Below are 12,704 nucleotides of genomic sequence, written 5' to 3'. Positions count from 1 at the left end.
ATCTGTCAAAGAACTTGTTATGTGGTATATTAGCAGGGACTGTTGTAGTTGCAATAACTCCCCGCATAGTAACTGCTCAATTTTGAAACGGCTGCGTGAATTCAGCTGTATGAGGTGTCTGGATTTTGAGCGATCACTGCTGATAAATTATTGCATCCCTGCGGTGTAATTAGTTCAGATTAATAGGATTATTATTTTAGGTGTGTATTTCTGCTAGGTTACATTATATTCTATAGTCCAGATAAAATGCAAAGTAAGATGAGACATACCACACACGCTGAGTTCAGGAGCTGGGATAGTACTGCTGTCCTGTGCGCTGAAGGCGTGCGTCCTTCTCAGGAGAGGACTGGAGGTGCACGTTATTGCAGAAGGCAGGGTAGTTGTCTTAGTGATCTGTATTGATATGGGCTCTCCACTGACCTTGGAAAGTTTCATTGGAGTAACATAGGCCTAGAAGGTTAGGATAATCATTCGTCATCATCAACGTTCATCAGAAATGGGGGCACGACGTGAAAAGGAAAAACACTTTAATTTTGAAGTTTAATCATTAAACATTTCACTCTAAATATTTGGTCTAAAGATTATAAATTCTTTTCTCCACTGTCCTTTGCACACAAGCACAGGGATGCACACACAAGCATGTACATATGCATACACACATTCATCAATACAATTCTACAAATAAAAATGAGTGCTTCAGCTTGAAGTTTGCAAAGGAAACAAACGGAGACAGGTGCTTAAACCTGATAACATGCAGAACGATTGTTTGTCCAACATGATTCAGACACATTTAACTTCCTTGGATATCTTGGCCTTGAGTTACTAATAAAATCCATTCTTTTAATACCACCACTGTACTAGAATAATAAGATTATGCAATTATTTTATTTTTAGATTTTCTGTAAATCAATAATGTAGTTTAAAAAATAAAAAGGCTGCACTGAGATGTTATTGTAACACCATTCAGCCAAATGTAGTGTATTTGTTAGATATTTTCCTTATTATTTCAGTTGTGCTTCATGAGTGGAGTTGCTGATTGTTTAAAACAAATGAGTGAATTCATTTGGCCAATGCAAAGGATTTTGTTTGCAAATATGTAGACCCAACGATATGTTTATCTTTATGATCTTGTTATGTATAAAAATAGAAGCTCTTAATAGAATAGCATTGCATTAGCTCGCCCTTGTCCATCTTACAACAGTAAATTTAAAAAAATAGAAGAGTGATGTCTATCAAAGTTCAAAGTGATTATTCATTTTGTTCTTCTACTTCTTGTGGTACTTACTCGCTAAATAAACCTCTGGTAAAAGGATATCCAGAAAGCATAGGTGAGCCTGACCACTGGCTGGAGAGGAAAAGCAAGGTTGGTGTCTCTTACTCCCAGCCCCCTTTTTTTTTCACATTAGGATTAAATAGGTACGGTTTGGCCTTTTTGATCTCTCTCTTGCTGGAGTTTACAATTTACTTACAGTGACTTACTCATCCTCTTCCAGCAACTGGGTAATTGCTGTATTGTCTGTCTGCTTGATTGGTACTCATCACCATAGTATCTGAGGGCTAAATTACAAGGCTAAGATCATTTTTGAAACAGAGCTGATGACTGAAAAGTCTCCTCCTTAAATTACTTGGAATAAGCACAGCGGTTTCTGAGGTGAGATTTTCAGCTTACGCTGGCAGATGAGTACAGTTTTGCAGGTAAAGCACATGACTAGGAAGAAGAGTGAAATAAACTGATACTCTGCCTGTGCAACCCATTGCAAATCCTCCGGGTTTTAATTTCTCTATCCGTGATAAAAATTCTTAGATACTGCTGGGAAATAGTTTCAGCTCTACTTCACTTAAAAAGCTCACAAAAACATGTGAGCAGTCTCACCAGTGGATTTAATTTCTAGCTTCTGCTGTTTGTGCATTTGTTTTGCCTGTAGAAAATGATGTCACATAGCAAAGGCAGTGGAAAGTACATCAGATTCATGCATTTTTCAAAGCATAGCTCTTTATATAGTGCAATAAAGCTGGATGGGATCCCCATGTTCCCCAAACTGACCTCCAGTACAACACAGATTATAGATTTTTCCCATTAATTCTTGAATAAATTCTGTAACTTCTAATTGAGCTAGAACATTTTAACAAGACAAATATTTAAGCAGATGTCCAGTAAACTGGCACATTATCTCACCCACATAGGTAGGAGACATCCAGTCTTTTTTCAGAGTTTGCTTCTGAGTAAAATTTATTGCTCAAGCAAATATTGAAATCCCCTGGAAGTTTCAGCATAACTCAAAACTACACAGTCACTAGTCTCCTCTCGATCCATATGACAGCCAGATGATTAAGTCTTTCCTGGTCATTTTATCTGTAGTGCTTTCTGGCATGGGAACACTTTCCCAAATCTGTGACTAATGCTAGGAGAGCCCTCTCAGTCCTCTACCTCCAAACATTTAATCTACTTCTGTAATGGTATTCCCTTACAAGGACATTAGGACAGCCATAGTAAACCAGAGCAAAAGCCCCTTTTGCCCAGCCTATTTTCTCCGGCAGTGGCCAAACACATATATCTGTCCAGGAAGACTATAGGGACAGGACAAGCGTAGCTGCTGCTTTCTGCGGCTGCCTTCTCAGTCTCCCACCATTTCAGCTCAAAGATTTCCTCAGTTACAATTAAGTTCCTGGGTATGTAATAAACTTCAAAGGCTTTTTCGTCCCTAAACTTCTTTGGAGTCTCTGTAACTTGTTGCTCCTACCACACACTCTGCCAGAGAGCTCCGCAGCTTAACTGCATTCAGCTGTCAGTGCCATGAAGCTGAAGTTTATGAGATGCCAAACAGAACTTTTCTCCTTCTGGCAACTCTTTTTTTTTTTCCCCTTGATAGGGCCTACAGGATTTATTATTTCTTTCGCCTTTTTGTACTAGTTTCAGAGTTTGCTTTCTTTCTGGTGTTTTGACCAAGGGTTATATAACATTGGGCAGGACTGCAAAGCCTGGGTAGTCCCAGCTAACTGGAATCTGTCTATGTCTTCTACACTGGCACTAATAGAAAAGAATCAATATTTAAAAATAACTGCAGCTGTTTTATGGTAAAAGTGAACGTGTTTTCTTCCTGCAAGAATGTGTCTCTTGGAATGTTTTATACTCCATGTTGCAGAGATTATTGCCTTTTAATACAGGTTCCTCCAAGCACCTATAAACCTCCAAAGGAAAAAAAGCAACTGGAGGAAATCAAAACAAAAAATCGCCAAAAAGCAGAAGTAAGTGTATGATGTTCTTGTTCCAGTCTTTCCTTTCTTCTAAACTGTTTCTTCTGTAATGTTCCATTTTCACAAGCCTTAGAACTTTATCTGAAACATATTTGCTTTTGTACCTAATAGCTCCTGGCTCTTTCTCTAGAGGCCTCTATTCTGTTCTATCACCCTTTTTCCATCTTCCTTACGCCATTATTAACTGTCTGAGACAAGGTCCACCTTTTATTCAGTATGTAAGTACTATGCGAGAAATTATGCAAGAAGCTGTGTCAGCAGAAACATCATTACTTTCTTCACAAGTTTGAAATAGTTTGATGGCTCTTTTACTCCCACAGGACACGTGGGTATTTAAGGTATTCACTCAATAATTTAGGCTTCAAAATACAAAATATGTTCAATAATTTTGATTGTTTTCTATAGTAACTGATAAATAACCACGTCGTTACCCACTGTTTTAAAATCCCTGCAGATTCTGACTTCTTTTTTGTGCAGACTCCATACCCCCCTTCAGCAGGCTGAGAGAGCAGGAAGTCATCGTGATTTGTAGAGAAGCAGAGTACATGGTCTATGTTTTAAGAGAGCAGGAGAAGAGAGTGCCTGGAAAAACAAAGAAACAGATCTAGTTATTTGATCCAAACTTTGATATGAATCCTGTTCAATAAGTTAGCTCCTCTCACAGCTAAAGCAGATTGTTGTCGTCTCCTCCTTGGAGGGGAATTAATTAAATGTCAGTTTCCACTTTCTTTCTTCCTCCCCACACTGCAATCACCATATCCAATCGAGTAACAGTGTAAGCTTGATAAAAGGCATGTGATTTGACTCCTTTTTATCTCCACTGTCCCCTCCCCCCCCATGCTGAAAATGCCTTACTCCAGCTTTCACTAGCCAGCACGAGTCCATTTATCACTGTTCTGGGCTCTCCTCATGTCCTTGTGAAAGGGGCATTGGAGTCTGTTCCTAAACTGAAGTAAATGCTTTAATATGTGATAGATTCTAGGGGGTTAAACTTTGCATTCCTTTTGCTGGCCCATCAAATTACCTATGCTTACTATTTCATTATAAAACAATACAACATTAGTTTTTATCTTTTTATTATTTCCATTTTGTGGAGAAAGCACATGCCTATTTGTCTGTGTCCTTATTTGTACGTACAAACTTCCTAGAAAAACTAGGGGGAGGAAAAGCAAAATATCACAGTGCCTATATTGTTAAAAATCTATAAAATCGCTTAACAACCAGCCACATTCTTCAGTGGAGAAATGCATGAATACACCACAGAAATTATAGCTGCAATAACAGCAGTTTTTGTGACCTCTGGAATGTTATAAAAGGCATCCAAAGCACTCTCAAAGGTCAGTTCCCTAGACTGTTTGCTAAACAAGCTGAAATGCTGGGTCCTAGAAGAAATATACATTAAAAATGCCATTTGTTTCATAGCGTTTTTGCAGAAGCTGTATCTGTCATTATAAGTACTGTGTCTGAGCATCTGTAAGAAGGATTGAGACCTCTGGAAGCCATCCTCTAGACAGTTGCGGAAGCACTGATGTTAGGGACAGCTGCTGTCCAGAAAGCCATTAGAAAATTCAGTCTGTGTTTCACGGCTTTGACTAGAGATTTGGTTTACAACCAGAAGAAATATCCAAACCCTAGAAACGTGGCTGCCTGTACTTCCCCCTTTAAAATGGCAGGTGGGATTACTGTTAGGGGTGTGCCTATTGCAGCAACCCTTGAGGCTCAGATCCCCTGATCATAATCTTCTAATTTAACTCAAAACCAAAGCCATTGTTTGTTAGCTATGTGGAAACAGTCACTACCTATGGTACTGATGTGCTGTAGATAATTATGAGGCTTTTATTGAATTCTGGATGAGCAACATGTTTCATATGGGCAGACCTGTCAAACACCTGATGTCTTATGCAAAGGATGCAACCGGGCAGAACTGTGTAGAAAATCAAGACTTGCCTACTTCAAGTCTTTAATCAGGAATGAAAATTCATATAAATACTAAGTCAAACTTTCATTCATTGGAAACAAATTAATATACTGGTCAGGGCTGCAAGGCTTTTCGAGACAGAAAATTCTTATTAGCTAATTTAGATGTACCATACTGTTTAAGCTAATTCCTTTAATTTTAGGATCTGCTCCTGAAAGCAAATGCAAACCAGTTCAGGTGTGCAGCCATCAAGCCTGAAAAGGGAGAGGTATGCTACAAAATATGACCTAAAATTCCCCCAGTATGAAAATGGAAAATGCCTGGAGTATTTAAATTTGAAAATTGAAATTGGAAATTTTTGTTTATTTGGGGTTAGGAATTATGTACTATCATTTATAGCTGTACTGTCATTTCACATCCTTATGCTAACATTTGCCTCTTTGGATGCATAATGCACAACCCCCTTTTCTTATTCTTCTGGTGCTCCTTTATTATTCTTCTAATGTTGAGCAAGCAGCCTTCCTGTGGTACTACTCCAACGAGCCTCCAAACTGGCAATATTTCTCTAAACCCACATATTATTTTTCCATTAACTTTTATGCCACAGAGCAGCCAAGCTGAGGGAATAATAGTGCCATTCATACAGGATTCTTGCTTTGGTATATTCCCAGTTCACAACTATGTCACCAAACTATGTATGTAATATATTCATTTCAGCATCACATCTGCATATTCTCTTCACTGAGTTCGTCCCCATGGTACCAGACACTTCCACATCAGTATCTACAGCTAACACTATTACATTAAATTAATAACCATCAGTAGAATTTTACCACTATTTAGTAACTTCATTAAGTGTTCTTTGACACTCTATTTTGTCTTCCCAACATCTATTTCAGTTAAGAGCTGAATATAGTCATATATATAGGTAACATTTCATAGTCAAACAAAACACTGTTAAAAGCATTTAGTCAATACATTTTAGTCAATATTTGGACCTACCTTTGTATGGTCATTTGATATGAAATATTCCCACTAAGTTGGGTGTACATAGCAAGTTTTTGTAGGTATAAATTCCAAAATACATCCCCTATGATTATATTTGTTACTCTAGATGAATATTCAAGAGTGATTTTTGGTAAATAATAATTTTTGCTGAGTACTTGAAAATCTGTCTCTGAAATGAAATAATGCATTTTTTGTTTGAACTGCAGAACACACGTGACAGTATGAAGAGTAAACCAGCATTCAAGGCTCAAAAGATCCAGAGCAAGGTGAGTAACCCTTAAGGTCCTGTTGTCAGATGCACATGAAAACTTTGGAGTGAAAAACACACATGCAAATTCTGTGGTGATGCAAACTCTACTGGAATCCATGTTTTTACACTAAGTTCTGTAGCCAGGAGCATGGGTTGGATTGGGTCTATGGCTCATAAATTTTGGCCTATGCACCATTAACAATCCACAAAGAAATGGTCAGGGAGCAGCAAGAACATGGCTACTCCAGGAGGGAAGAGCAACAAGGAGCCAAAGGTAATGAAAGCACAGGCAGTGCCCTCACCAACTAGGCCACAGTATCTGAACATGACAGGGTTGGTGGTCATGACAGTTTCTGCTGACAACAAGTCATCCTTAGACAAAGCGATATAACAAGTCAGGTCTGGGGTCCACCCAGGAAGTCCAGTCAGGGGACAAGGCTACAACAGCTACCCAGGTGTGTGACAGCAGAGGCAGAACTGCAAAGACAACCCAGAGCAGAATTACCTCCAGCATAATGGGAAAGGACTGAAGCCCATATCTGCGCTTAAGTGGGGCTCCCAGGTCAGTGAGAAGAGGGTGTGAGTGGAGGTCCCAGGTGAGGTTAAGACCTGTTAGTTCCCTGAGGGCCCTAACAGGTAAGTTGTGTGCAGTTGTGCAATGTAACCGTATTGCCTTAACAGTGTTTTCAATTACAAAGCGAGAAGTTTTTACGTAAAATGGTAAGGATTGAGAGTAGTCCACAGGTGAAAAAAAGAATTGTAAACCCCTAGTTTAAGAATTCAACGTAGGGACAGAAGAATCTTGTGTCTAAATCACTGTTTCAAAATGAGATCCTAATTGATTGCTGAGCAATCATTCCAGCTAATAACTGTCTGATACACAATATACAATCAGTCTGGATGTTTGTCTCATTTCCTTTAGACACATACCGAGGTCACAAAATCCACTATACCGATTGCTTCTCTGCCAGGATTTCCAAGGGTCAGAGAATTGTAAACATGGAAGTTGGGCTGTTCAGCCTTAACGGTGTAACACATGAAAACTCACATTGCTATTTCTGCAATAACTGTGCTGCAGATAAACTTCAGTCTTACATTGTTCAATCTGTCACCTTTCATTTGTTTCAAGTTCATATGCAGAATAATTTAATGTGGAAGCTGTGCTTGTATTGTGACCTCAAATATCTTGTGAGCAGGTCTACCTACTCTTTAAAACTATGTATTTAGGTACAGCTCATACACACTTTGGAAAGACTGATTCACTGCTTGGGGAACTGGGCATCTGGCAACTATTTCTAAAGCATATCTGGCATTTATCACATACTGAAGTTATCTTTAATAACAGTATCATTTACTCAGTCTGCTTGCTTACAATTCAGCAGCATTTAAATTATAGGAAAGTAGTAAGATCCCAGTTCCTTTTGCACTCAAAAGAGGAGGAAAAAATCGAAACATTTGCATAGTTAACCCAAACACGCATGACCTGTAGTTGTGTGGGCTTAGTTCAAGACTACATATATTCCACTTCCTTTTCTGATAATGGAAAATACTGAAACCTTAGTGCGGACTAATAAGAGTCAAAGCATCTGCCTAAATTGCATAAAGAAAAATATGGATCTGGCATCTTATGGCATCGATCAGGGCCACTTCTAACACCTGCTAGTATCTCCTCTCGGAGCACAATCAGTTTTAATCTCGTCTGAACACATGTACCTTAAAGGTTGCTTAGGTGATATTCAAGATGCTGCTCTAACTTTCAAGCTGAGATAGGCATATTGTTATTGACTTTTAAACTACTTTCTATTCCTGTGCCTTCCTGCCTGTGCAACTCTGTGAGTAGACAAATCCTAACAGGAAGGTTTATCCAAGATGTATATATAAGATTATAATCTGTCTTCAAATTAATGAAATTATAAAATGTTTTAACCAACCAGTATTTTGCTTTCCTCTTTTTACAACACCCACAGTATATTAATACATTTTTTCATTTCAGACACATTTATTATGTGCAGCAGCAATTATTTCTCATTGCTGTTAAAAATACCTGTTCATCCTTTTCACTGGAAGAATGAGACAGTACAAATGCATCATCACTCTGTCTCAATCTGCCTCTGGCTCATATCAGGCCTTGCTTTTTACATATTTATTGCTTTTGGTGAGCTATTGTGTGTTCATTAGAATAGCGACCACAATTTTTTTCCACAAGAATTACAGTGTTAAGTTCTCTATCCAAATTGTAGTTAGTAAATACAGAACATGAAATCTGTATACACAGGTAATTGCCAAATATACGAATATTTCTACATGTGTCAGAGAAAATGTCTACTCTAAGTAGACATTTTATACACAGTATAGTGTCTAAAATACAGGCTCGTATAATGCAGAAGAATTTGAGTTGAGAAGTAGACCAAAAAGAAGGAAGGACATCATTAAGCATTAGGAAGAGTAAAAGTAGTGAGTCAAACAAAGGAATTAAAATACATTGTTTTGGGTTCTTTTCCAAATTCTTCAAGTTACCATGATTTTGTCAAGACACAGACAAGTAGTTAATTTTTGTCCATTAAAATGTGCCAGCTGTGTGGAAAACACAGTAATTCTACTTAGTGAATTTCTAGGTGATAGCATGTGCTTGTTATCCTCGACCTACCTAATTAATATCAATTATGAAACATATTTTTTCCAGTTAGCTTATATGTTTCAGGAGACTGCGCTACATATTTGTGCCTACAATATTTGCAGCATATAGTTTGAGTGATTCTGTACATCTGTTTCTCAGCCAGTCATTAAGCTATTAATTTGGAATTTAAATACATGTTTGGCTTCTGAACACAGAACTTGTCTGGATTTAGGTCAAATGTGTCATGACTAAGCTTTGTTTTCTGCAGGAATGATCTTAGTTCTTATCCCACCAGCACTGCCTCGCCTCGGTTCAGATCAGGTCTCTTGTATGTATCTGCAAAGGTGACATATTTTTTCTGAATAGCCTACTTGTGCAGGGAACATTTTTAACTGGCAAAGAGGTTGTTCCCTTCCTCCCTCAGTATTTAGAGGCTGTCTGGGAGTTAGTCCTAAGGCAATACTTTGAAGAACTCCAAAGCAGCCACAGGATCTAGTGCAAGTTACACCACGAGGCCTGAAAGTGACTGAGAACTGTAATTCACTTCTGTCTAGAAAATGGATATGACAATTGGTGATGCCAGTTACCTTAGAAATAGTTTGCAGTTATAATAGTGACTATTTGTAAAACAATTCTGAGACCTTCCTATGAATGTACTGCTTATGTTTTACTTCAGTGGTTTTGGCTAACTTGGTGTCTTTCAGAGAAGTAGTTAATTTTCTTTGTCCAAAGCAGATGGAATCCCTGCACACTATGTATATGAGCACTGAAAAAAAAATGAAAGGAAGTGAACACATTCTATGGGATTTGACATGGTCCAAGAGTGATTACAAATTTATAATCCACTTGGGGGACTTTGCTGATTTCTTAAGCAGCTTGAGTGGTTTATGAACAGCATGCAATTTCATTGTGAATGTCAGATTAATGCTAGATGAATGCTTTAAGCAAAATTTATGCTGTCTTAGGTCGATGTATTTAACCCATTGAAATGCTTTTATACTCTGTTTTATGGTTTACATTACTAACTATAGTATATACATTCCCTTTCCTGACAGATTGACAATATACCTATTAAATTAAATGCTGCAGCTATTTTAAGAGAGGGTGCCCTCTATCAGCGGATAATGGAACAAGAGCTCAAGAGGTATAATCGCACTTCTTTCTCAGATTACTTTTCACATATAGAATAATTAACCACATTAAAAAAAATTAAGTAAATTCCAGGTAAACTGACATAATGGATTTGTTGTAAGGCGTTAAGAAGCTATTCTATAAACACGGTTGACAAATAAAGAGAAAAGTGGACTGAAATGAAAGTCTACATTAAAGTCATTGTTTTGCTGTAGATGCCATACAGTGTGACTGTGTTCTGATTTAGCACTCTGGCTAGTGTTCACATGTGAAGTCCAATAAGGATCACTTGTTATATTTATTCCGATTCTCCAGAATAAACAATGACCCAGATGCACATCTATTTCTCTGTCCATTATAAAAGACATGTATATGTTAAGCCAAATCATTTCATGTATCTCCATTTTCTTCAATGATTTGTGGTCAACTACATGCCAAATTTTATGTTATTAGTATGTAAAAATACCTGTCCATTTCTATCACAGTGAGATACGGAGGACTAAGAGTGCTGCTCCACAAGGCAAGATAAGCCAGGAGCTGAGGATGACAGCAAGGCATGTAGGGACAATGTCCTCACTGACAGCAGCTCAGTTCCATAGTACCCTGGCAAGGCAGCGGGGCAGACCCAGTGACAGACAGCAGGGTCAGCCAACAGTCCAGTGATTGCTAGATGAGTCCATAGTGACGAGTCAGGGCCGAGGTCAAGCCAGGAAACCAAGTCAACAAGGCAGGGTCAACAAGGTTCTAGGCTGGGTGCAGAAATACCTACAGTGTAGCTTAGGCAAGGACAAAGGCTGTTAACATCAGCTTACACGTGGCTCCCAGGAAGAAACTCTACACACACAACAGGACTTTTCACAGCTCTTCCTCACACAGTTCTTTTCACTCCAGTCTGACCCAGTGTTATACGATTGCACTGCAACAGAGCTGTCTTTGAACCTAAGCAACTAAATCCTAGGCAGGGGTGCAGAATAAGAGGTTGCAGGGCCTTAGGGCTCTAAGGAATCATGACATAAGGATTCCTCTGACATAAGGAATCCTTATTCAGCAACATAGGTTTTCAGCTGACACTAACTAGGAAGAGGGTGACTCCTGAATGGATACTGCAGGTTGTAGTCTATAACCAGAATTACAGAACATTTTCACTAATAATTTTAATAAAGGTAAAACCTGTACCATGTCATCTTGATTTAATATTATTTCTAATCCACTTGACTTAGCAGGCTAAGCACTAGATATTGTTAGGATTTTAAGTCCCAGAATAACTGCCTAAGGCTGGCTTTGGTCTTTGGACCTAGCAAGTTTTGGCGTATAGATCAGAATTTTAGCAGTAGGATATTATGCATCACTCAGGTTCTGTTACCAGTTATAGGCTCTTTTGTAATACATATGATACTATTCACTCTCTCTGGCAGAATTTTGTTCCACTCAGCAAAGGAATAGATTTTCCCCATAACTTAACACTATTTTAATATTAATGAGTTTTAATCTACAGATGCATTTAACACACAACAGATACACACACTTATATATATATATGTTGGGGAGCAGCAGTTAAGATGCAATTCACTGCATTTTTGTGTCTCTGCCCTAGTTCTTGGCTCATTCACTCCTCTGCTGCAGGACTTTGATGGGCCTGCCCCAGGGCTTTGCTATGCTTTTCTCTCTCAGCCAAACACAAAAAATAAGAACGTGGCTTTGCTTAATACCTGAGTACTTCTTTGCCTCATTACAGAGATATTATTTAATTGACAAAGTACAAAACAGAAACAGAATTTAGCAGAGAAGTTTTTAGTTCTCTGTGTTAAAGGGGCCAAGAAGATTGCCAAAGAGAAATGTTATTTGTTCTTTCTACCTCTAAGCAAAGTAATCCTCTGAGAAAATGTACATGACTTCAGCCGGATTCTCCCTGCTCCTTATGAGAATCTATATGTAGCTAAAGTTTGCCCTCTCTTGGGTCTTTGTTTTACTGAAAACTTTCAGGTCCATGCCCTCTTGTGCTTTCTTCCAGCCTGGCTTTCCAAATAGCAGGAACGCCTCTTAGACTGTAATTAAAATACATCTGTCAAATGACTTTGCGATGCCCACCTTTTTCTCTGCAGAGATCAATCACCTTATATCACAACCAACTACTAGAAGTGTTTTATGAACCAAGGCAGGGCTGCAGAGCCAGATCCCTAGAATAGTATATTCTTTCTTTTCTCTTGCAGAATTGAAAATTTGCTGCGAGGGGCTGGAGACCCATCTGAATTCTTGGAATGGCAAAAACAGATGCGTGGAAAAGATTTGGAAGAACAGCTGGCTGAAATAGAGTGTAGGAGGCTTCAAGGGAAACTGAGTCATGAAGAGGCAGTTCTAGCCCATCAGAATGTAATTCAAGAAAATAAGAAGAAAGCTGATCTAATGAGAGAAGAGGTAATGCAAACAGCGTTGCTCAAATTTTGCTTACATTCAAACAGTGCAAAACATACCACAGATGATACCTACTGTAAGAAGTTCTATACAGTCTTTTTACTCACTGGAGT

At 38.4% G+C, this 12,704-nt stretch overlaps 1 protein-coding gene across 1 annotated transcript in view; it reads left to right on the top strand.

Annotated features, from left to right (window-relative positions):
* Positions 1–12,704, top strand: part of CFAP99 (cilia and flagella associated protein 99) — a 57,331-nt gene that overhangs the window by 24,859 nt on the left and 19,768 nt on the right. Inside the window, exons 6-10 of the mRNA XM_009949490.2 lie at positions 3,166–3,246; positions 5,376–5,441; positions 6,388–6,447; positions 10,104–10,192; positions 12,390–12,594. Coding sequence (XP_009947792.2) covers positions 3,166–3,246; positions 5,376–5,441; positions 6,388–6,447; positions 10,104–10,192; positions 12,390–12,594 — 501 coding nt within the window. The remainder of the gene's footprint in view (positions 1–3,165; positions 3,247–5,375; positions 5,442–6,387; positions 6,448–10,103; positions 10,193–12,389; positions 12,595–12,704) is intronic.

The sequence above is a fragment of the Leptosomus discolor genome, chromosome 4 (assembly GCF_034619465.1).
Source record: "Leptosomus discolor isolate bLepDis1 chromosome 4, bLepDis1.hap2, whole genome shotgun sequence".
Lineage (NCBI taxonomy): Eukaryota > Metazoa > Chordata > Aves > Leptosomiformes > Leptosomidae > Leptosomus > Leptosomus discolor.
This window is presented reverse-complemented; position numbering and strand designations above follow the sequence as displayed.